Consider the following 25,243-nt stretch of genomic DNA (forward strand, 5'->3'; position numbering starts at 1 on the left):
CCACAGACCCCTTAAGACAACTATGCAAGTTCCCTCCCAATCAGGCACATAGGAGTGTCCCAGCTCCTGAAGGCACAGCTTCAGCCAGGGCTGTGTGAGCCTGGGTGAGCGCTACATGACTCTTGTAGCCATTGCCATCTAAACCAGAGGAGCAAATTCCCCTGGTGGCCTAACAGATTGGACTGCAGTGTCTGGTGCGGAGGCAAGGCTGTGGTTGGCCCAGATAGCTCTCCTCAAGCAGTATAAGCAGGCTGCTCAGGCTCACTCATGAATGGCAGGGAGACCCTCCGGTGCTCCCTACCCTGCTGGTGTAGTATTAGTTCCAGGAAGGGGCTTCTTTAAAGTGGTCTTTCCTTGTCTATGGTCAGTAGTGTGGGCTGAGCTGATAACAGAAATCACAGCAGCATCAGTAACAAGCAAGTAGTCAACAGGCTATGATGCAAAAAGGACGCAACGGAAGCAGCAGCTGATCTGTTAGTTCAAGGGCTGCCAGGGCAGGAAGAGGAGCAGGAAGAGCAGAAACCATCACGGGCAGAGACTGAGGCACAACAAAATCGGGAAGGAACCGGGAAAGAGAAACCACAGGCCAGGTCACTAGAGGAGTTCCCAGAAACTGGCTTCAGGGCCAAAGGTCCCAAACCTTGAGCCAAGACAGTGTTTAAGGGACAACGTAGACTTGCCAGGCTACACAAGAGTGCAACACTGGCTGCTGCCAGCAGCGGAGGAGCCAGGTTTCTGAGGTGCACACAAGAGCTGCAGGGACAGTGGGTACTGCCTGCTGCTGCCTGCTGCCGCCAAACACGAGGAAGAACCACCGAGACCAACACCAGAAGAGCGTCTCCTTTCCTATGGCTTCTAGCTGGGTAGACGCAGCAGAAGGACCCTGGCCAGCTGATGGCAGCAACACTATCAAGACCTACATGCTACTCAGGCCACTGTGGGCTAAAGCCCAGAGCAATGAATCCCCAACCTGAGACCCTGGAGTCCTGACTCTGGTTTCTATAGCCTGAAGCACCCAGCTCTCTGCACCCTCTGGCTCTGCCAGCCTAGCCCCTTGGGACAGCCCACTGGAGACCATCTCACCTGCTCACAGTTGCTATCTGGGCAGAGCAGGAAGGATTCCATTGCCTAACAGTAGCGAGGCCGGTGTCTCCTACTTACAACACTTGGGTTTCTGCCTTACGCTAAATTGAGAAACTGGGCATGTGTGCTGTGTTTGGGGAACTTGTCATCATTCTCACCCACAGCCTGGCTCCTTGGTGACCCTACGGTGCCATCAATAAACCTGGAGAATATGGATTCTGGGGCACTTAAAATTCCTTTGCTCAAAGTCAGGCGGTGGCGGCCCATGCGTTTAATCCTAACACTCGGGAGGCAAAGGCAGGAGGATCTCTATGAGTTCGAAGCCAGCCTGGTCTACAGAGCGATTTCCAAGACAGGCTCCAAAGCTACACAAAGAAACTCTGTCTCAAAACAACAAAAATTCCTTTGCTCATGTTACTAACATCTGATGGGAAATGGAAACTTTCTGATTTCAAATAACACCTGTTCAAAAGATGGACCTAAACGTTAATCACACGTGGGAAGAAATGCACGTTATTTTAAAGCGTTTCCTTTACCTTGTGAAGTTAAGCCCACACGTCCTAAACTGCTTGTGGCCTGAGTTCCCATCCTCCCTGTCCCTGGTACTTCAAAGTACAAACTTAAAGATGCAAGTCACTGCCACACCCCTGCTTGGCTGGTACCTCCCAGCAGGTGGTTCCTGCATGTGCTTCACAAACACCCAGACTCAGCACAGACCAGGGGTGGCCGTAAGCCTTCTCAGGTAACCACTGAACTCATCTCCCCAGCGGGGAACACAGTAGCAACCAGGACACTGATAGGGACAGGTACACAGGCCGAGCCAGTGAGACCCTGTCTTCCCCTCTGCCCGTGGTGAGCTCTGGAGAGTCTGCCTTCGATCTTTGCACCACTCTGCCTGAAAGCCTGACGGAAGGCAACTTGTCCCAGCTGGTGGCTTCAGCTCTCCCTCCAAATGACCAATAAAGAGCAAAACAAATGATACGGCATTGATGATGGAAAGGGGGAAAAATGTTCTGGAAAATGACAAGCACAAAGACAGGGAGATCTATAGCTTTGCAGGGTAACAAGCATAGGCTGTCCAAGACTGGCACCAAAGCAAGGGTCGATAGTCCCTAGACCTAAGAGCCAACAGGGAATACTGTATCTCTCTGATGTCTTGGTCTGTGTCGTTAAGCCACAGGGTCACACCTGCTGTGGTTAAGTGGCAGGGGTAAAGGCCTGACTGGCTCAGAATCTGTTCTCCAAGCCTCTGGGTCATCCTCCCTGAAATGTCCTTGCTGAGAATGCCCAAACCCCCAACCCACAGTCCCAGCATCCCCTCCTTACCAGCTCCACTCCCCAAAGCCTGACCTCCCAAGCTGCACCCCAACACAGGCTCAGGTCTCCACAGTGAATTCAAGCTTTATTGCCACACACACACACACACACAGTTTCCTGTCCAACCCTGTACATGGAAAAACCCGAAGCAAGCCAGGGCTGGGTGAGGGCCAGGAGGAAGGAGGTGGGGTCCTGGGGGAGAGGGGACTGAGTTCAAAGCCTACCATACCCCAGCTTTCCCTGAGTGGTGCCAGCCCCCAATCTTGGGGCTTATTTGTGCACTAGGGGAGGAGGCTCGTCCCAAGAACACCTTGTGAGGTCCCCAGGAGCCCAATGGGTCTTCTCTGCACACTGTAATGCCACCAAGCGTGCAAGAGCAACAGTTGCTGTATGCACACACTGTGCACGCTTGTCACCATGGGAACCCTAGCTGCAGGGCTTGCTGATGGCAAGGGCTCAGCAGTCTAAGCCAATGGACACAAGCAGGTCCTCAAGTGCCCGCAGTCGCTGCTGCGCCTCTTCAATGGCACTGTAGGTCTGGACTGTGCTGGCCACATGGAAGCGGATGTCATCGACAAGTGGAATGGAGTCTGTCTCCTGCCGGGCGGCCACAGCTGCTGCCTCTTCGCGAACGGCCTCCACAAAGTCCTCTCGCTCTACCAGCTACAGAAGAACAGGCTCAGGGCAGGCTGTATCCCTGCGCAGGCCGTATCCTGCCCTCACAGCCTCCCCTCTCTGCCCACCTTCTCAATGACCTTGGCCATGTACTCAGTACACTGGTCCTCCAGCCGGGCCAGACGAAACAGCTTGGCTATGCGCCAGACACCCACCACACTGTCCTCCTCCAGTAGCTGGGCCAGGCTGCGGCCACAAAGCCGCTTCAGGCCGGGTAGAAGGTACATGTCAGCCACGCTCAGCACGTCATAGGCCAACTCAGGAGGCAGCTGGGGAACAAGAAGGGACAAAGGGACACCAGTGATCAACAAGGCTTCCAGGGACCAGGTTGGAGGCCCCAGTGGGAAAGAGTGACATAACTCTGGAGCCTGGCCCAGATCCAGAGGGTGCAATGGAAAAAAGAACCTGGGGGGAGAGGGTCCCATGCCTAAGGCAGACCAGTGATTAGGGCTGCAGGCCTTCCAGGAAAAGCATATAGGCTCAGTCATAGACTTGAGTTCTCACATCCAGCTGTGACATTCCAGGTAAGTCCCTTCACATCTGTCTCTGTTTCCTCATCCGTGGAGTAGAGATAGCCATGCCTACCTTGAAAAACGTTTAGTAAAGTGAGCTGGAGATTTCCATTTCTAGTTCACAAGCATGGGCATGGTTTCCCCACCGTGAGAGACCACTCAGAACTGAGCAGGGGACAGCTAAGGCCTTGGCTGAGAAAGACCAAAGGTCCAGCTTCAGCCCGACCTTGGGTAGCTCAGGCACTGAGCAGAGGGGAAAAAAACAAAGGACTATGCCACTACACTTCAGGCTGCCACCTTGCTGTCTAACTGACCTGTGGTCATACGGTCACATGCACAAGACTCAAGGAAACACATTTCGCTCCCATCTCCTCCTGGGATTCACTGAAGCACTGAGCAGCATGGAACTTGCCTAGGATCACATAGCCCACAAGAGACTAATCTACTGTTAGGCCATGTTTGGAAGCTGATCCCCACTCTGAGCTATTAAGAATGTTCTTGGGGTTCAAAGCTTCTTCAGGAGGGAACTTGTGACTCAGGATGACAGACTCGACCGCAGCGTGAGTGGCAGATCATGAGAAAGGAAGTGAGGGAAATCAGCAGAAGGGGGGTGGCAGGCCGGTGGCAGAGCCTAGTGGGAGGGGGGGGGTGGCAGGCTGATGGGGGCTGGAGGGCCAGGACTGGGATCAACAGGAAGTGGTACAGGTACACACATTCCTGTGGCTCCTTCTCAGTTGTAGAGGACAAAGCCAGGGTAGGATAGGAGCCACAGACTGAGGGTCAGGGCCACCATTCCTACACAGAACTTTCCTGGAGCATGGCATGCCCAGCGGAGCAGCCCTGCAGATACGACGTGGCCCACCAGGCCCGAAACATTACCTTCTGCAGAAAGATCTGCAGGAATGCCCTGGAGAAGGCAGAGGGATATCTGGTCCCGAGCAAGCCACCTGGCCTCTCAGACCAATGGAAAACATACTTCTCTCCTGCATCCTGCCCTGCTACAGTGCACACAGACCTTGGCACTGTCTGCTGCCATTTACAGGCCTGAGTCACAAACTCTAGAGCAGCTAAGGGCAGGGATGACCCAAGAGCCCAGAACCCCAAGGACCTTGACAGCCCAGGGCTCCATTCCCCACTGTCCTCCCACTGGGTGTCACACCTCAGTATGGTCACTGTATACATAGTACAGCACATGAGTGAAGATATCTGGGGAGATGTCATGCAGGGTGACAACTGGGGGGTCCCCAGAAGCTGCAGGTTCCTCGCTCTCTCGAAAGTGATCATCCAGCAGAGCCCGGAAGTAGTCGCTGCGGCCACAGAAGAAAGCCTGAGAGAGAAGATTCAGAAAGTACTGGGCCTGGACCTGCCCCCAGGGAGCTAGCCCAAGCAGGGACAGGAGGGGGACAGGCACCTTGTGGCAGAGGAAGCTGGAGTCAGCCACTCGGAAGCAGATATCAGGGCAGCTGCTGAAGCCATCAGGACATGGGAAGGGCAGCTCTCCTAGGTCGCCCTGGGAATAGGTAAGAACCCATGAGAGCAAAGCTGTTCATGAAAGGGAAGCAGCGTCCCAGGCTGGCCTAGGAGGGGAACCCGGCAATGTGGGGCTGCCCTCCACGGCCCCACCCCTAAACACCCCTCCTGCCCACCAGGCCAGCATGCCCCTTCAGTACCCGAAGCTCAGGTGGCAGGGCACAGTCGGCCAGCAGTGCCATATCCTCCCGCAACCGGGGATCTGCTGGAGGGGGCTCAATAGTAAGCACCTTCACACACGTGCCGGGCTTGGAAGCCACTGGGAGAAGGACAGCAGGGATTTAGAGACTCGACCAGCACTACTGGTTGTACAAAGACCTTGGACTGAGACCCTGTACACACCGAATTCAGACACCTTCTCGCATTTAGCCTCCAGGTCTTCAAGCAGGTCCCACAGCTGGCACTGCTTGGCCAGGCGTTCACAGTCACTAACATGCTCCACACCGATGTCTAGGCGGCCTGGGGGTGCAGGGGGATGGGTCAGGACCTAGGATGATTCCTACTCAGTGTCCTGGTTTCCTCATGCAGAAGGACCTAAGACCTGCTCAGTTTGTGGATGGGATATGTTCTTGCCAAGCAAGCAAGTCAATGCACCACCAGAGTCAGGATGCTTGCTGGGCACACTCCTCCTCCCCAACGGTGAGTGGCTTAGAAGGGGCATGTCAGCTCAGAGCCACTCTGGGTGTGCTGCTGTCCCAGCCCAGGGGGTCAGTCACCTGTGTACAGGTACTGCAGCAGAGCCCCAAAGGCCACTGGGTTGATCTGTGGGCAGAGCAGAAATGAGAGATCAGACGCTACCACCCAGCGAGCTAAGTACTCGCTCAGAAGTCAGCACTCTCTGCCAAGGCAGACAGACGCACCAGGGGGTGCCTGAGAACCACAACGCTCTTGCCCTTCCACTTGGTGTCCAGCATGTTGGCGAAGTAGGTGCTGCGCGCACCGAGGACACAGCGATGCGCCCGGAACGGCTTTCCGTGTACCACGAAGACCACGTCACTGTGGATACCCTGTTCCAGAAGCCTGGGGAAAGCCAGGAAGGGATGCATCACTCAGGTAAAAGGGAGTACATCAAGACTACTTAGTACACCCTGCCCACCTGAACCCACCCAGAGTGCCCAGCAACCCCAACAGTGCTGCAAGCTCCGCCCTCAGCTCACCGCTGCAGGAAATCATCGTAGTAATCCCGCCTCCTGCAGGATGCAGTAACCTGTTTGTAGTCGCGCAGTGCACGGCGAATAGGGTCACTCAGGGCCCCATAGAGACACCGCTCTCCATCAAAAGTATTGGCCTCACAGCGGGCTCCTAAGAAGCAATGCCCACCAGTCAAAGTCAAGGGACACTATCTCCGGCCTTCCCCTCCTCCCCAGCTCCCACAAGTAGCATCCAGAAGCCCTGGAGGCCCTTCCTTCCCAAGGTGTCCCAGGCAACCCTTGAGTCCTCGTGAAGGCCAAGGGCACACAATCCGTGCACTTAGATGTAAGCATATTCACAAGTACGTATCAGTCGATGTGTAGCCTAAGTGCAGACTGAATGGCTGGCTCTGTCTACAGCCATCTTGCTGACTGGCAGATCTCTGCCGCAACTGAACCTACGCCAGTGGGGAATATGAGCATCTTAGTATGCAACAGCCACCATTATTACAAAACAAGACCAAGGAGACAATGGAGGTGGCTGCTATACAGGGAGGTTGTGATGGCAAGTGGGTGGCTAGGTACAGGGCCTTGAATGAAGCCAGAGGTGCACAGATTTAGGTTAGGAATTCCGGTCTAAGCAGGAGGTGCTGCAACTGAAAAGACCTTTGGTGAATGGCTAGGTCTAGTGGGGCACTCAGAAACCATGGGCAGCCAGCACGTGGGAGACCTAAGGAGTGGGGCCTGTGGAGTTTCACAGGCAAGTCCGGTTTTACCCTTTTTATTGTTTTTTGAAACAAGGTCTCACAATAGGCTCGCTTTGAACTTAAGATAATCCCCCTGCCTCAACTCTCCTCTCTCCCAGTGACTGGATTGCAAGTGTGAGCAACCATGCCCAACAGCTTTCCTACCAAACACTCCCGAAATTCCTTCAGCTCTGCTATGGAAAAGATCCCCCTGCCTGCAACATGGGGGTCAGACTATAGGTGGGGCAAGAGATCAGTTTAGCAAACGGATGGTGGCATGGTCCAGGGTAACATGGGGAATGGGCAGAGGGTTAAAGAGTACCTGTGGCACAATCAATAAATGACTGATATTGGGGTTCAAACTTCAAGCTGAAGATCAGAAAAGCAAAGCAGCTGGTCACTAGCTCTTACTCTACCTCAGATGATCCTGCTCCACCAAACCTCACACTGCTGCCTCTCCTCAGTGTGGCTGGAGACTCAATGTCTTCCTATCCTCAGTGTGGCTGGAGAATGAATGTCTGATACTGACTAGTTAAGATCCTGATGCTATCTATTCTATCCTTGTAGTGCTGGGATTAAAGGTGTGTGATCTCAGGTGCTGAGATCATCTTTGTGTGAGCTGTTTCTCTTTAAGACTAGATCAATCTTGTGTAGAACTTGGTGGCATTGGACTCACAGAGATCTGTCTACCTCTTAATCCTGATGAGTCCTAGGGTTAAAGGTGTGCACCACCACTTCCTAGCTTCTGGTTGCTGGGATTAAAGATATGTATCATCGATGCCTGATCTCTACAGCTTGAGGCTGACTTTGCTTTCTGAATCCTCAGGCAAGCTTTAATAAATCATTGGCTTTCGGGTGTTAGCAAGAAATCAAGGGTGAATGCAAATGTGTAGCAAGGTATCAGAGCTTACATACAGTCAGACCCTGACTCTCTCTCACCATTAGCCAACAGGTAGCGCACCAACTCCTCATGCCCACAGAGGCAGGCATAGTACCTAGGAAAAGGGGGCAGCTGTCAGTAGGTTAGGCCCACCCTACCCACCCAGCTTACCCACCAGATCACACTCACAAAGGGGTGCTGTCCCACTTGTCCCGAACGTTCACCTCCACGTCTCGTTGCTCCAGCAGGTACCTGGGCAGGAAGTTCAGAGCCTGGGTCAGAACTGCTTCTAATCTGGGAGAGGAGACCAAGTAGGGGCAGGAGGCCACATTGCTCTGGGCTAGGGATACTTCTGAGAAGGGTGCGGCTTGGGAGTGCACAGGCCTGCAAGGATCAGCAACTGCGAGTTGGGTGAGAGCTTCAGGGACAGAGGCCAGCCCCAGGTTAAGAAGGCTGAGGAATTTGGTCTTGTAACATTTGGGAGAGAAAAGGTGATGGGCCCCTACTTCAGCCTGGGGAGGTGAAGGCAGAGAAGCCAGAGAAAAGCTGGTGCAGGCACTCTGGCAATGGAGAGCAGGAGACAGGGACAGATCTAGGGAAGAAGTGGAAAGAACAATTGTTAAGATGCTGAGAAGAGGTCATGAACTCGGAGGCCATCACCGGGACGTGGCAGCCCAAGGAAGACATCAAGGCAGGACCTGGGCTCTCATAGTTGCGGTTACATTGAGAGGTGGCATCTGGTATTGGGGACAGGCCTAAGGAGGCTTTGGGACAGAGCTGCAGCCTGGCCTCCTCTGATGAGGGCCGGAGAATTTGGATAGACGGGTCATGTGAGAAAGGAGTCCATCAAAAGACAGCGAGGGCCAGTATCCGTTCTCCTCCCTGCCTGACCGCGGAGAGAGACTAGGACTCGGTGCCAGGCTCGTACTGGCTGCATCAGGAGCATCTGCATCTCTTGATACCTCCGTGGAGGGGAGTCGTTTCCCAGCGCCGAGTTAGGTAAGATACCTGGAGCACGATCTCTCCGAGTTCGGTCAGCTTCGGGAGCCCCACGGAACCTGCCCCGCACACCTAAGCCCGACGCACCCTGCGGACACCCGCCCGCCTCCAGCACTGCAGGTCCTCACCGCACACGGCCCACGTCCCCCTTCCTACAGCTGGCAAACAGGTCGCTGGTGTCCATGGTGAGGAAGGCTGGACCCCCGACCGAGCGATGTCTGGAGACCTCTGTGCCGGGCCGGATGTAAACACTCACCGCCCCGCCCCTCGCAATGCCCGACTGCGGCCCCGCAGCGGCGCCTGGCGTCCGGAGGACCACGCAGCCTAATCACCACCTCCGCGTCCAGAAGACCTTTCACCAAGGCCCCACCTATTAACCTTAGCCACACCCACTTAGCCTCTAGGGGGACCTCTAGCCTGGACCCCCACCCACACGCCTAGAGGACAACTCAAACCCCCAGGTTCCGCCCATTCTCCAGAAGACAGCTCACTACCAAGGCCCGACTTCCCCAGAAGAGCCTCACCCGAAGGGCAGTTCCAGGCCCCACCCATCTAGCCCCGGTTCAGCCCTGAGGACAGACCCTTAACCACGCCCATCCACCATGAGACCTGTACGGTTTAGGCTCCGCCCACAATGCGGGCGCCTCCTCTACTAGGGCTGTTCCCTGCCGGCTTCAGGATCAGCCCCACCCCGCCTGGGTTCCACCCAGAGGACAATACATTCCCTAGACTCCTCCCACACGATCTAGCCACGCCCAAGACTCCACGGTTGCCTGCCCACCCCCACCCACCCGGATGACCTCCCGTGGCCCCGCCTACTCTTCCCGGTCCCTAACACCCGCCGAGCGCCGCCCTCGGGAAGCAAGAAACAGGCGTGGAGGCGGAGCGGCGCGCGTGTCTTGGCGGCTTTAATGGAGTCCGGGCGCGGGGAGCGGGCCGCCCTCGGGGCCGGGCGGGACGGGGTGGGAGCTGCGCCGTGGTCGCCTGCTGCGGTGGGGAAGCGTAGTGGCCCTGCAGGGCCAGGAGGGGCGCGGAACCGCGGCGTCGGGTAGTCCCGCGCAGTTGCGCGTGGCCCGGCGCTCACAGGTGCGTGTCCTCCTCGAACATGTCCGAGTCCTCAGGGTCGCGCTTGCTGCCCATGAGCGCGCTCCAGCTGCTCGGGCCGTTGATAGCCCCACCGCCGTTCAGGCTGGGCTGCTTCTCCTGCATCTCCGACTGGCTGTCGCTGGCCACGTCCAGCGTGGGGTTGTCGTGGCAGCCGTTCTCCACAAAGCGCAGCTCCTCGCCGTGCGACTGCGGCAGCGGGAGAGAGAGCTGGGCACACGTGGTAGCTGGCCACGACACGCCCCCAGGGTGCTCTCTGGGGGCCCAGTAGACAGTTTCTGCAGCTCGAGCCTTAATTCTCTGCACCATAAACCCCGTGACTTCCCTAGTGTCACTTGATCCCTCCCAACAACCCATTATAGATATGAGACTCCCGGAAACTCAGGACCAGGACCTGACCTCCTCCTCTTATTGCAGGTTGCAGGAACCCTCTGCTCTCGCGCCCTGAAGCGAGGGGGGGGGCGGGGATAGAAGCTGGAGCAGAGGAGGGACCCTCTGGTGAGACTGGCACCCTGCCCCCCACTGTGTACCCTCTCTCAAAGAAAGCCGCAGTACCAGCCTCAGGGAGGTGCAGGCCCAGCCTGGCAGTGAGCACAACTGAGCTGGTGCAGGCCCCCAGGCGAGGCTGCTGATGGCGCTGGCAGATGCTGGCAGCGCTCCACCCTTCCCAAGCCCTACCCGGCCTACTCACCACGTGTTTCAGCTTGGGCAGCCGACGCTGCCAGCAGTTGTAGAGTAGGCCAAGCACAATGATGATGAAGCAGATGACGCCAATGATCACCAGCACCACGAAGAGCGTCCCGTAGTCACTGCGCACCTGAGTGGCCCGAGCCTGGCAGCTGCTGGTGGTGGAGTAGTTCTGGATGCCAATCTGAGGGGCGGGAGTGGGGATAGGTCCTCAGCAGAAGTCCTGACAATTACTAACATTGCAAGGGTGAAGCTGGAGCCCCTGACAGGCCTGAGGCCTGGACTTGTGCTGAAGGGCATACTATTCTGTCTCTATTGGTTCGGTTCATCTAAGAATAGCCCCAGGGGGCTTGGAGATGGTTAAGAGCACTCTTCCTGAGCCCAGTTCCCAGCCACCACAATAGTGGCTCACAACCATCTATGAGATCTGGTGCCCTCTTCTGGCCTGCAGGCATGCATACTGGCAGAACACTGGCTACATAATAAATCTTAAAAAAAAAAAAAAAAAAGCCTCCAAGCTCTTCCAATGGCCACATCTAAGCTCCCTCACATCCTCACTGACTTCTGCTCTGCCCAGCACTGAGGCTGTTCTCCATGATGACTGATAGGGACCCACACCCTTCCCCATCAATTACACAAAACAAAAAGGCATCTGGGAGACTTTCAAATTCACCCCTCAAAGTTGGTGTCCCGAAACATTGCTTCTACCGTACGGTTAGGTGGTGTCACTCAGGCAGCTTGGCATCACTGGGGGCCATTGAGGGATGCCAGCTGTAGCCCACAAAGGGGACGCCCAACTTCTGCCCTTTGCCAGTGTGAAGATCACAGGTGGCATGTGCCTCCGCTGCTCTGGCCGGGCTGGGCTCCTCCCCTGTAAGGCTAAGCTCCTGACAGAGCAGCTTCGGGTACAAGGAAGCCAAGGGAGGTGGGGCTGTTACCAGAGAGCTCTTCCCTGCACTATGTGAAAGCCTTGCCAGTCTCCACTGCCCTTCTGTGCTCAAGCCCAGGTTTCCAAGGCTGACAAGAGCTTTGGGAGTCATCCAGGCAGGGCAGCAGCAGGCTTGGTCCTTGCTACCTGGTGGTCTCAGGGCTTCAGCTCTTTTCCTTTAATCCTTATACACCACGGAGTGGAAGAGGGGAACAAGGGAGAACCCGGTGTAGTCTGGACCTTGTAAACATTGTCTATAGTCCAGAAACACGTAGCACCTTTGCATTGTGACATCTGGGTATTGTCAAACACTGCAGAGACCCTCCAAAGGGAAGACTGAACAGGTCATGGGTCAGGGAGAGAAAACGGGCAGGACCTCCAGCTTGTATGTCCTGCAGCCTAGCGGGGGGCCAGAAGACCACACCTAACCAGGGCCAGCTCTAACAATGGAGGGATGTTCCCCAGTTCCAGGCATCCTCCACTGCCTCGGGCTCCCCTGGAGGGGACTGGTAGGGACAGGGCCTGTCTTGTTTCCCCCCCTCCATTAGTTTCTGCATGATACTTCAGACACTGTCCTACTTAATCCCAGCTCCCAAGGCCACTCTCACTATGGCCTGAGGGTGTGCAGTCCTTTTGTTCAATTGGTTTCCCGCACATGCTTTTTATATGGGGGTGGTGGGGCAGCGCCCTGAGGCACACCTCTCCCCTGGAGCAGGCTGTGAATTCTCTCAGCACTTTTGAGATCAGGAACGGGAACAAATGCTGCAGTGGCCACCAAGTCCTGGTACACTTACCTCCTCCAGGCTCCTGCGGATGCCACTCAGCATGGAAAGGACATCTTGAGTGGGCACCACCCCTAGAAGAAACGCCATCATCACCAGAGCACCCCTGAGGTGTCTCCACATGACCCAACCCCTTCCTGGGACATCCTATCTGCGCCTCCTCTGCTACACTTCTGGTTCCAATCACAGAGAGACTCAGGGCCCGTGTATGTTCCCTGCTGGCCTTTTCCCACTGATCTTGATTGACACCATATGACAGGTGTGATGCTGTAACCTGTACAGCCCAAGAGTCCCCCTCCCATAGTGTGTGATGTTCATAGCTGTCTCTGCACCGTCAGAACCCAGGCATCACTCCACCCAGAGTCCTACAGTGGCATGCCGCTATCTGGCTCTACAACGCTATCCTTTCCTGAGCCCCGAGTATGAGCCTGTGGTGGACAGCTCACCCTGCTCTCCCACAAGTGTCATCAGCAGGTGCTGCTCTTTCTCACTGGGCTTGCTCAAAGAGATGTGCCAGTCCCCACGGTGGCCACTGCGGTGACGTGGCAGTACCTCCTCCACCAGGGCTAGGAGCTGTAGTCCCCGATGCCGCCGAAACACTTCCTAGGGGTTCAGAGGAACCAAGCTCAAGGAACGGTGGTATCCTGACCCCATCTACCCTCAACCCACCTCCCAAAGACCTAGATGGTCCTCTGGCTAGCCTGGTCAGCTCTAGGACCACCTGAGAGCAGGGTATAGACAGATTATTGGTTCACTTGTATCTGCAGGTACCATGGTAAAGGTGTGAGCCTGCCCCAGACTCACTCGGGTGGAGGGGACATGGATGGGGTTTTCAGTGTCCAGGCCTCTGGAAGCAGGCCAATGATGCCCGTGGCAAGTGTACAGTTCTGGGGGAGACACAACACTAAGTCACAGCAGCCACCAGGGAACAGGGAGGCTGAGAGCAGGGGGCGGGGTTCCTCTGCTGGTCATCTCACCGTGTGGCCAGCACTAAGCCTGGAAAGAGTGACAGGAGTGCTTTTACAAAAGGGACTTGAGAAACCAATAGGAATGGCTAAGAGTAGTCTGGGAACAGGTCAAAGGGGCTAGGGTGAGGCGAGGTGAGGCGGTTTCTTTCCCCTCAGATTCTACCACACTGTTCAGATGATCATGTCAAATATAATTACAGAATATAACATGAAAATGAACCAAGCCCTCCACAGGAACTTAGTATAGCAGGACTAGAGGCCAGGCTGCCGCCTCGAGACCCATGCCTGCCGCTTGTGAGAGAGACCCTCCTTTGGCCCTCAGATCATCTTCAGCAGCTTCTCCCTCCGTGAAAAACCTCGAGTCCATTTCTTCCAAGAGTCCCAGCTAGACTCCTCCCAGATGCTCAGCTCTCCAGGGTGCTGTGGGAGCTGGGCTATCAGAAAACATGCCTTCCTTGTGACACTTGAGGCATAGATGAACCTATCCCTTGGTTGTCATGCCAACTTGACTTTTATACTGGGCTTGTTCCCTGTTGCCATGGTGAATGCCCAGTGCAGCTCAGGTCTAGACACGCCCCATCTTCCTGGTCAGCAGTTCTGGCACACAACAGTCAGGCAAGCCCAGGTCGAGTGTTCACTTATGTGGGAGTGCAGGACAGGCTTCTGCCTGCTGTTCTGGGACTTGGCAGCCCTCAGTTACTCTGCCACACGTGTCAGCCACCCTTTACAGTGTAGAAAAGTCTGCCAGACTTAGAGTTAGCTAAAGCCCTGGCTTTGGAAATAAATGCACCAGGGTTCAAATGCTGTGGTTTCTTAGCTCTGACCTTCAGCAACATTCTGAACCTCAGCTTCCCCATCTGAGATGTGGGCTAACACCCTGGAGTCACTCAGTCACAGATTCTGGGATAGTAGCTGTCCCCCTGGGTAATAATCCAGCCCTTTTCACTAAAGCAAAGGCCAGAACTCTCTGGTCCTCCCTGATGAAGACCCAAATGTCTCTCTTCCCAGCACTTCTTGTGCCAGGCGCAGGATTGGACCCTCCATCCTAGAGCAAAGGTTCTCTTGGCATCTGGAGCTCTAAGATCAGCTTGGCATTTACTGCTTCACCACTCTGCACGTGTGCCTGTTCATCTCTGCTGGCTCCCTTCCGGCCCCTGTGTCTTAGGTAGAAAGTAGGAGAAACTGGCTGGTCTGCAGCACTCTTGCGGATCTCAAATGCAAAATTCTGAAACCCTAGCTGCCCCTCATAAAACCATCTCTGAGAGACAGCAGGCGCGTTCCTCCTCATCTTTTCCTGAAGACAAGGGGCTGAGTGTGGCCCACCACTTTTGACACACACAGGTGAAAAGGGAAATGATGGATCACTGGATGAGAGAGATACGACGTCTACAAGTGGTGCTTGGAGATGGATACACCAATAACAAACCATCTCTCTGCCTGGAGAAGTGCATCTTCTCTTTTCTGTTGTGTTTTCTAACTCCCGCCCCCATACACACACCATGCTAGGGATAACCCAAACGTCTGGAGTGTGCTGAGCAGAACCACAGAGCCACACCCTAGCTCTGGGAGTTCATGTTTTCATTTTCAAGAGAGTAAAACAGAGTGACAGAAGATGTCCAGCAGGAAGGACTGTGTGGGGAGTCATCCGTCCTGCAATCCTGAGTTAATGAGCACTGGTGTTCATGTAAGTATATCTATTACATGGAGATGCCCAACCTCTGCCCTGCCCTGGCTCCCAGAACACTGACAACAGCTCTTCATGTTTCTAGTGGAACAGTCTAGTCACCCCAAGAGGAAAGACCTAATGCCACTGACATTAGAGACTTCCAAATGAAATAGTACAGCCAGGCCACCAGCCTAGGATCCACAGTACTGGCTAGTATTGTCAGCCTGACACAGCCTGAGGTCTGAGAGGAGGAACCTCAGTTGAGGGGTTGTCTTATTAATTGATACAGGAGGGCCCAGTCACTGTGGGTTGCACCTTTCCCCAGGGCAGAAGGTTCAGGATGTATAAAAAAAAAAAGCTAGCTAAGTGTGAGCCTGGGGGCAGGGGATGGCGGCAAGCAGGCAGTGTTCCTTCAAGGGTTCTGCTGTCCTGGCACTCGCTCTGTAGACCAGGCTGGCCTCAAACTCACAGAGATCCACCTGCCTCTGCCTTCCAAGGGCTGGGATGAAAAAAAAAAGCCACCATCACTTGGCATGGGTTCTGCTTTGAGTTCCTGCTTTAGTTCATGCCCTGACTTTCCCCAGTGACAGACTGTAACCTGAAAGTATAAAGCCAAAAAGCCTTTCTTCCTCCAGTTGCTTTTTGTCTGGATGTCTTACCAGCCCAACCGAAGAAGACAGGACACCATCTTGATCACATGAAGGTTTCACATCCCATCAGGGGCCCATGCATGGCTGGCTCAATGACTGATGGCCTAGCACATGAGCTATGCAAGACTTTGAGGGCACTTCTGTGTCTCTGTCTGTCTGTCTGTCTGTCTGTCTGTCTGTCTGTCTCTCTCTCTCTCCCTCTCTCTCTCTCTCACACACACACACACCAGCCTTTTAATGCTTCCCCAGAGAGCTATGAACAACAACCAACCTTAAGAACATTTTTTAAACAAAAGGCAACTAGGATGGGGGTAAACACCCTTTTTGAGACATGATCTCATTATATAGCTCAAACTGGCTTTGAGCCTCTGACTCCCCTGTCTCAGCTACCACAGTGCTGGCATTGCAGGCATGTGTCTCTATACCCCATATGAAAACAATGCTTTATAAAAAGATATTGTTGAACAGGGTGTTGGTGGCTCACCCCTTTAATCCTAGCACTTGGGAGGCAGAGGCAGGAGGATCTCTGTGAGTTCGAGGCCAGCCTGGTCTACAGAGCAAGTGTCAGGATAGGCTCCAAAGCTACACAAAGAAACCCTGTCTCAAAAAACCGAAAAAAAAAAGACATTGTTGTACAACAATGGTGCTTGACTGTACTCCCAGCACTTGGAAGGTAAGTGTGGGAAGTTTGATTGAACCCAGAAATTCTAAGCTATCCTGGCCAATATGGCAACATCGTGTCTCACCAAAACCCTACTGAAGAAAAGAACAGGTGTCCACTTCCTTAGGGAGTAAGGCATGCAGCGCACAGGAACAAAAAGTCCCTTCAAACTGGAGGAGGGAGCGGCCAGGGTGCAGCTCAGTTGGTGAAGTGTTTACCCGAGCAGGCATGAGACCCTGCGTCTGGTCCCTAACATTGGATAAAACCAGGCCCTGCAATCCAAGCACTGGGAATGTGGAGGCAGGAGGATCAGGAGTTCAAACTCACCCTTGGCTACATAGTATATTTGGGGTTAACCTGGGCTAGAAAGAAAAATCAAAACCCAAAACTACAGAAGCAAGGATGAAAAGAGCCCTAGAATTTTCAAGTAGGAAAGACCTCCCTTTGGTTTTCCCTAAGTGGCAGACGCTGGCTCAGCTCTGGACTGGGCTGGCCTCTCTCCAGCAAGAGCCCTACTGTGGCGCCTCCCTCTGCCCCTTCAGCACGCGGGCAATTCAGCACTCACACAGTCTATGTTCTCCGTCATGTTCAGGATGATGTAGCTCTTCCCAGCCAGGTTGCTCCAGTCCTTGCAGATCACCTGTGCAGAAAACAGAAGGCAGGGCGCCGAGGCCTCAGGAGAGACCTCTGGAGAGCAGGAGGTGCAGGCCTGAGGTCTGAAGACAACCACGTCCTCCGGAACTGCCATGCCAGGGAGCCCACCCCACGTGCATAAGACTAAACAAGGCGTCATAGATGACAAGAGAGGCTTGGCAGGTCCAGAAGCTTCACTGTTTGTCATGTCCAGGGGACAGTAGGTATTCTTACACAGAGGGAAGGCAGCTTGTCCGTCTTACCTGAGTAGAGTCCCACGGTGTTAATGACTGAGCTTCAGCTGCCTGACCCTCCAGGGGCTGCTCACTGAGACCTTCTTGTCCCCAGGTAGCAGAGGAAGGGGTTGACTCTGTGTCGTGGGGTTCAGGTGGGAAGGAGTCTGGGGTCCTAGGGTAAAGGTGACCCTCACTGGGGACCTCAGTCCCACTTGGAGCCACTGTCTGTGGGAATGAGGAGGATGGCAGTGCCCACTGTTGGCCATCTAAGTCAGGTGCTCCTGGAGTGGCCTCCTCACCAGCTCCCTGGGTGACCTCAGACTGCACTCCCAGCCCCCCAGCTGGCCACTCGGTGCCTGGAAACTCCTGGCTATAGTTCTGATCCCCCAGGGCCACTGTACTTGGGGTAACTGAGGGCACTGACAAGGTGGGCTTCACACTGCTCTCCACCTCCATGCCTGATGTGGCCTGGTCCCCAGAATCCTCCTGCCTGTGTCTGGTGGCCCCAGGACCCTGGCTGCTGGTGCTGCTGGTGCTAGGTAAAGAGTCGTGGGCCTGCACGGTGGTTCCTTCCGGGGACCCGCTCACAGGAAGCAGCTCCTCCTCCTCCTCTGCTTCCTCCTTCTCCCTCTCCTCCTCCTCCTCTTCCTCCTCTTCCTCTTCGTCCTCCTCCTCCAGGGGCATATGCCAGGGAGGCTCAGCAAGGTCCGTCTTGGGCAGGATGGAGGGAAGGTCTGGCAGATCTTGAGCCTGGCCTGGATCTTCCATGGAAGCTTCCTTCTCAGTCAGGTCTGGGAAGATGTAGTCTGAGGAAAGACGGAGAGCTAACTCGCAGGCTTCGTCAGCCATGGGTGGGGTGACCCTTACACAAGCAGTGGCTTCAAGTGGGACTGAGGATAAAGAGTGACATTCCCTCGGGGATGGAAGGCTGCAGGGATGCCAGATGATTGGCAGCCTGGACACGAATGGGAAGTGAGCTGAGGAGGAGCGGGAAGCCAGCCCATGAGGACACAGGGAACTGGCCATTCACCTTTCCCCTTATGTCAATACAAAATACAAATCTAGGGGCTAGAGAGATGGCTTGGACCATTGGTTAGATTCCCAGACAGCAGTTTACAGCCTTCTACAACTGCAGCCCCAGAGGATCCAGCGTCTTCTTCTGTCCTTCAAGGGTACTGCACACACGTGGAGCATAGACACACTTGCAATCGAAACACCCATACATACAAAACAAAAACAGATAAAGCCTCCCAAGCAAAGTACGATGAGGCTGAAGGAAACTGGGACCAAAAACTTGACCAGAAGAAACCTAAAGGGAAGATGTGCTTTGACTCATAATTTGAGTACAGACCATCATAGCACGGGGGACATGGCAGTAAGGATCTCCATAGTAACAGGAGCTGGACGTGGTGGCTTGTTTATGTCTTTGTGTAAAGCAGAGACACGAGGCTTGCCACTCGACCACAAGGACTTGTGTTTGAATTTACAACACCCACATAAAAAGAGAGGACTGAGACTGGAGAGACAGAAGTTAAGAGCACTAGCTGCTATTCCACAGTACAGCAGTCCAGTTCCCAGTCCCCACATCAGGGAGCTTACAACTAACTGCCTGAAAGGTCCAGAAAATACAGTGCCCTCTTCTGGCCCCCTGTGAGTACTGCAATGTGATACACATACATATACTCAAGCACACACAACACTTATAAAACTACATTTTTTTTAAGGCCAAGTTTGAGGATGCACATCTGTAATCTCAGGGCTGGGAAGGAAGAGATAGGTAGATTCCTGGTGCTTACTAGCCATTCAGCCTAGCCAAATCATTGAGCTCTGGATTCAGAGACCCCACTTCAAAAGAGAAAAAGGAAATAGTGATAAGGTGGAGAATGATCCAGGAAGACACCCAATAACAACATCTGGCCTCTATATGCATACACATATGCATAGGTACCAAATGCACACACATGAATATGTTCACACTTATGCATAGTTACCAAATGCACACACATGAACATGTTCACACATATGCATAGGTACCATATGCACACACATGAACATATACTCCTGCTCTCTCTCTCCCTTCCTCCCCCCTCTCTCACTCTCTCCCTCCCCCGTCTCATGGCGGGGTGGACCCCAGGCTTCACACATGCTTAGAAAGTGCTCTACCACTGAGCTATGTTCCCAGACCAGAAGTTTATTCTGAAGTGGGAATTTTATAAGCAACTATACATTCGAGGACTTAAGCGTTTTACTCTCCATGATTCTCAGAGAGTTATTCAAGGATGTTTTCTAGGGGGAGATAAAGACATGGGAAATTAAGAAACACAAGAAGACTGTCATGACAATAAATCTCAGAGTAGAAGTAGTATTGTAGGTCTAGGAAACAGTTGGTAAAAATAGAACAAGAATCTAGAGAGAGCCGGGTGTTGGTGGCGCACGCCTTTAATCCCAGCACTCGGGAGGCAGAGCCAGGCAGATCTCTGTAAGTTCAAGACCAGCCTGGACTACCAAGCGAGTTCCAGGACAGCCTCCAAAGCCACAGAGAAACCCTGTCTCGAAAAAAAAAAAAAGAATCTAGAGAGATCTGAGAAAAATAATTGCAAAAAAAAAATGTTTCCTTGTAGTAAAAAGAATAACTTATATGGTGGCTCACTCCTGTAATCCTAGCATGAGGCAGGAAGACTGCCATGAATTTAGGTCAGCCTAGGCCACATAGTTCCAGGCCAGCTACAGAATTAGACACTGTCTCAAAAAACAAAATAGCAACAAAGAAGATCTGACTTAGAATCTGAGCCATCATAGCAATATAAATGAGCGGTTAGACTATCCAGCTGCTGTTTCTTATGTGTGTGTTTTGAGGAATCTGCTCAAGGTCCCTCAAGGCCCCGTCCTCCATCTTTGCACAGCACACAGTTGGTAGAGAGGTAGCCAGCTCCCCACACAAGGAAGCATCTATGACCGCCAGGGGACAGGAACCACATAGACGGTGGAAACCCATGGCACCTGGAAGGAAGCAGTCTAGTGTCACCACTGAAAGCTCAAGAGAACCACAAAGACTCGCAAGACATTCGGGGAACCAGTCCTGAGAGACAGCGTGAGGAACAAAGCAGCTGGCCTGGAGAGCCGCGTGAAAGCAGCAAACAGGAAACAACAAGAAGGTCTCACTTTCAGAGACCCAAGAGAAAGCTACCCCCCCAAAACCATGAACATGAGAGAACAAGAACGCTTTGCTACAGCCAGGCACAGTGGATGTTCCTGTAAAGCCAGTGCTCCACAGTCAGAAGCTGGAGGATCCGGAGTGCAAGGCTAGCCTCAGCTAAACAGCAAGTTCAAGGCTAGCCTGAGCCTTGGGAATAAACTAATTAATAGCTTTTAAAAAACTGTATGCCAAGTGTTCTGGAACATGCCTATTGAAGCAGGATTGTCATTAGTTTGAGGCCAGCCTAAGCTACACAGCAAGACCCTGTCTAAACACACACACACACACACACACACACACACACACACACACACACACACACAAAGCTTCAATACAAGGGAGAACTTAGAATTGCTAGATGTGTTGAAAATCAAAATGCAGCGCATGAACCATAACTGAAGAGGGCAGGAAGGTGCTCCACCACAGGAGCCCTGGTGAGAGGCAAGGGCGCTCAGGACACACAGCACCAAACCCTCCCAGTCACGGAGCTCACTGGGACCATCAAGCCTGGCAGTGAAAAGTGCAAGTCGGGCAAGCCTGGTGCCTCAGGAGACACAGAAGCGGAGAGAATGGGTGTGGGGAGAGAAGGAAAGGCTCAGGACAGGCCCCTGAGGGGCAGAGCTGACGCGGAATGGCAGCTTATGATGACAGCACTGTGGCCACTGACAGAGACGCTGAGTCCAGAGGGAGGGTCAAAAGACCTATCAGGGAATGCCTGGCGCAGCCAGTGGCAAGCAAGGCAGCAACCTGGAGAGGTTCCAGGCTCCATCAGATGGGCTCGGCCACTAAGGTAATCCCCCAATGGGGTAGGTGGGGCAGCATCGAGGGAGAGGCCTATTGTCTTGAAACCAAAGTGGCTGTGACTACCAGCGGTAGACTCACAATACCAAGCCCATTCACCTTTTGCTCTGTAGGTCGCATGAGGCCCCGGAGTCCCCGCCCCACTCTGAGACTACATAAGCAGTTCACAACTGCTGGGGGCGGAGACTCCTCTTCCGTGGTGTAGTTGTTCGAGTTCCCCAACTAAACTCATCAGGGCTTGGGTGGACACATTTCTCTGATCTGTTGGCTCCCTCAGAAACAGGGGCACAAATAAGCCAAAGTCGAGTTTGGGGGAGGGCAGTGGCATTGTGATGAGTCAGGCAGACTGAGGCTTCTCCCTTAGAGTGGCATGTCCTGAGGAATCCCAGCGTGAATGTCTCCCCCAATCCGGCGTGGGGTGATGTGGCTCCGTGCTAAACGGGGTCTGCCCCAAGACAGATAACGCACTAGGGAATGTATTGGATCTGTGCCAGAAGCACAAACGAGACGGGAGCCTGGGCAGCCTGTGGTAGCGGAGTGCCGTACGCTGTTTAGACGGGCCGCTGAAGCTAACCCATCTGCCCAGAAAGGACTGCCTAAGGGAAGAACACAGTGAGGGAAGGACACGCGGACGCGGTCCTCTGTGCTAGCCTCTGATTTGGCATGGGGGGGGGGGCTGGCAGTATTGGCTGCTGTTCTATACACATGGCGAGACACAACACAGAGGAAATATGAATTACATCTGTGCTAAAGCGCTCTCCCTGAGAACTGCGGGGGAGACTCGGACAGGGAAGAGGAGAGGGAGATGGAAGAGAGAGAAGACAGCCCTTGGGTCCAGCCCCTAAACCAGGGGAAGGGAAAAATCTAAGAGTCACCATGCAGACAGAGCCTTACTAACAGCTTGCAGGAACCTACGGAGACTAGGAGTGTGCTGCCGCTGGACTGCAGGACCCAGGAAAGACGAGCTCCCCACAGCCTGGCTTGTGAGGTGTTGAGAGAATGGTGCCTTGTGGGAAGGGGCATGGATCGGTGTGAGTGCTATGGAAGCAGAGGAACTGAGTAATGTAGCTACCTGTCCCTCCAGACAAGTCACATGACATAAATCAATGCAAGGGAAACTGGTCCCTGGCAGACACTAGTGATCATTGGCCGAGGTCTCTATGAATGCCAGACGTTGGAAGACAGCAGGGAAAGGACAGGCTTTACTGGGGGAATCGGGTCTGAGCGGTGTTTGATAGCATGTGAGAGCTGAATAGGTCGCAGGAGAATTAAGTTAATTCAGCAGTGTGCTGGGCAGTCTCTGACAACCCGACACAAATTTAGAGTCACAGGGAAGAGAGAGCCTCAACTGAGGAATTGCCTTCATTGGATTGTTCTGCGGCCGTTTCTGTGGGGCATTTTCTTGATTAGTGATTGGTGTGGGAGGGCCCAGCCCCACCGTGAGCAGGGCAACCCCTGGGCTGGTGGTCCAGGATTATGTGAGAAATCAGGCTGAGCAAGCCATGGGGATCGAGCCAGTAAGCAGCTTCCTACATGGCTCCTGCCCTGACTTCCCTCAAGGACGGAGTGTGATGAAACCCTTTCCTCCCCAGGTTGCTTTTGGCCATGGTGTCCATCACTGCCTAGAGAGCAGACGAGTTGGGGCCTCACGGACTGTGTGGAGATCTAGTGGCTTTGCTGAGCCTCACGGTGGGGTGAGACTGCTAGAAGGCAGTAGAGGGTCTGGCAGAGCGGAATGATTTAGGCTGGGATGAAAATCGGGTTAGTAAATGAAAACGCAATCAAGAGGGGATACCTATGGCAGAGGATGAAAGAATTCTGGAAAGAAGTGGAGATGGTGCAGACCCTTGCCTAGGAGGCACAAGGCTCTTCCGTGCCACCACTAGCATTTCAAAGAACTAGCCAAATAAAAAATAATTATGACTGCCAGAGGAGGAGCTGCAGACACAGCATGCCGTCGCCCTCTAGGGCCGAGTCTGTGAACTGCAGCAGCTCCAGGCGGGCTCAGATTGTCTTGGTCCATCTGCTCCAGGCACCTGGCTTCAGGTCACTAGGGTCCCTGAAGCTGCCTGCCTGACACATCAGAGTACCCAAGGCACCTAGATGCAGCCACACCGACCAGTAGGGCTGCCCAGGAGACAAAGGGTTGTTCCCAGGATGCCTGTGCCCAAGAAATCATCCACAGAAGAGAGGTGAATGATCTCTCAGACTTGACCCATCCCAATAAGATCAAGCTAGGTCACGAGACAGAGCGGACCCCGAATGATCAGACACTCCCTAAGCAGTCTCAAAAGACACAAAGGCTTAGAGACTTTCTGCTGAAACTGCTATGGAACAGCGCCACCTGGTGGCTTTATTTTGAAACTAACTGTTCTAGTACTCAGGTCCTAAACAACGTGGTTTCCAAATCCTACAGACTGGGGACTTGCTTCTCAGGTGGGGAAAACATGGCCTCTGAGTGTGAAGAAGCTTGTCAACACTGTGGAGCTCTGGGTTCTGTGGAGTTAAAGTCACTTCAGAGTCACTTGGTTCAACACCCAGACTCAGGACCCCCCCATAAGAAGGGGAGTGACCAGCTGTTATTTCCCTGTCCACTGCGTTCCTGTCTCAGACCACAGCCACAGGATAAAGCTGGGGCTGAGTCACAGACGTGGCTGCTTCAGAGGTACAGGCAGGAGCCATAGCTCTGGGAGTCCTCGCCTCAGGAAATGGCCTGGGTCTATGTACCCCCATACCCACCCTCCACGGTGTCATAGTGTTCCCAAGATGACATCATAGCATGACAAATGAGAGGGAGTGTCTAAATTGGCCTAATGAGCTGGGAAGAACCGACCTACACCTGGCCAGGCTCTCCCATGGCCAGGAGTCCTGGACTGACTAAAAGGAAACAGTGAACTCAGCTGAAGCATGCCTGACTGCACAGCAGTGTGGCCAGATGCGTGTGACCAGAGACATGTGACCAGACTCGTGTGACCAGAGACATGTGACCAGACTCCCAGACTCGTGTGACCAGAGACATGTGACCAGACTCGTGTGGCCAGACGCGTGTGGCCAGACACGTGTGACCAGACACATATGACCAGACGCGTGACCAGACGCGTGTGGCCAGACACGTGTGACCAGACACATATGACCAGACGCGTGACCAGAGACATGTGGCCAGACGCGTGTGACCAGACGCGTGTGACCAGACACATATGACCAGACACGTGACCAGACGCGTGTGGCCAGATGCATGTGGCCAGACGCATTAGCCTCCTGCCACCACGCCCTCCCCACCATGTCTCCTGCATCCTCTAACTGTGGGTCACATAAACCCTCCCTTCCTTCAAGTTGCTTTTTTGTTGTAGCAACGTGAACGCCTGCTTTTGCCTTCCCAGAGATCTCCTACAGTCATTCTACAGACCCTGGTACCCACTGAAAGAGAGCAGTGGCTGCAGGGACAGCTGTGACAGTCACCACCAGGATGGGGTCCCAGCCACATGGGCTGAAAGTCCCAGCCTCTGGCAGGGTAACTGGCTGCAATTAATTGCCTTCTGGAACTTTCCTGGCTTCCTTTAAAAAGCCGTTCTCTCCGGCTGTCTCTTCTTTCTTCCTATCTTCTTTATCCCAACTGGGATGCTTTGTATCTTAGGCCAATTTCTTTTTTATTTAGTGAGAACCACCTGTTAAGTGTCCTAGGGCGGGGTTGAGGGGAGAAATTTACATATTCTCTGAATTGCTTCCAATTTCACCATCTTTATCCTGGATCCAAACAACTAGACTTATTCTTATGTTCAAGCTTCCCTGTTGATATTCCTGTCTTTGGAAACCCCATGGGTTTTTTTGTTTTGTTTTGTGGTTGTTTTTTGAGACAGGGTTTCTTTGTGTATGTAGCCCTGACTGTCTTAGAACTCACTCTGTAGGCCAGGCTGGTCTTGAACTCAGAGATTCGCCTGCCTTGGCCTCCTGAGCGCTGGGGTTAGAGGTGTGTGCCACCACACCCGGATTCAACACAGTTGAATGTAAGAGCAAGCTAAGGGCAGAGATCCAACAGTGCCTGTGGGGTGAGTTCTGGCC

At 53.7% G+C, this 25,243-nt stretch overlaps 2 protein-coding genes across 5 annotated transcripts in view; both read right to left on the reverse strand.

Moving 5' to 3' along the window:
- Positions 1-2,468: 2,468 nt before the first annotated feature.
- On the reverse strand, positions 2,469-9,390 carry Abtb1 (ankyrin repeat and BTB domain containing 1). Of its 4 annotated transcripts, none has more exons than XM_005071146.4 (12): positions 9,001-9,390; positions 8,063-8,125; positions 7,933-7,988; positions 6,275-6,419; positions 5,978-6,137; positions 5,834-5,879; positions 5,460-5,576; positions 5,258-5,376; positions 4,999-5,097; positions 4,747-4,914; positions 3,144-3,344; positions 2,469-3,063 (listed from the first exon to the last, which is right to left on the reverse strand). In XM_005071146.4, exons 1-12 carry the CDS (start codon positions 9,054-9,056, stop codon positions 2,857-2,859), a joined length of 1,437 nt encoding a protein of 478 aa, XP_005071203.1. In that variant the 5' UTR covers positions 9,057-9,390; the 3' UTR covers positions 2,469-2,856. The 4 variants fall into 4 exon arrangements, with proteins under 4 accessions (XP_005071203.1, XP_040593173.1, XP_012969696.1 ...); XM_040737239.1 differs by having other exon boundaries at positions 8,063-8,465; positions 9,001-9,122; XM_013114242.3 differs by lacking the exon at positions 9,001-9,390 and adding an exon at positions 8,380-8,445.
- Positions 9,391-9,762: 372 nt separating this feature from the next.
- The window catches only part of Podxl2 (podocalyxin like 2), a 33,747-nt gene continuing 18,266 nt past the window's right edge, over positions 9,763-25,243 (reverse strand). The window contains exons 3-8 of the mRNA XM_005071149.3: positions 17,215-17,993; positions 16,884-16,958; positions 12,820-12,976; positions 12,386-12,447; positions 10,668-10,847; positions 9,763-10,165 (exon numbers count right to left, since the gene is read on the reverse strand). Coding sequence (XP_005071206.2) covers positions 9,953-10,165; positions 10,668-10,847; positions 12,386-12,447; positions 12,820-12,976; positions 16,884-16,958; positions 17,215-17,993 — 1,466 coding nt within the window. The 3' untranslated portion in view covers positions 9,763-9,952. The remainder of the gene's footprint in view (positions 10,166-10,667; positions 10,848-12,385; positions 12,448-12,819; positions 12,977-16,883; positions 16,959-17,214; positions 17,994-25,243) is intronic.

The sequence above is a fragment of the Mesocricetus auratus genome, unplaced genomic scaffold, assembly GCF_017639785.1.
Source record: "Mesocricetus auratus isolate SY011 unplaced genomic scaffold, BCM_Maur_2.0 Super-Scaffold_100676, whole genome shotgun sequence".
Lineage (NCBI taxonomy): Eukaryota > Metazoa > Chordata > Mammalia > Rodentia > Cricetidae > Mesocricetus > Mesocricetus auratus.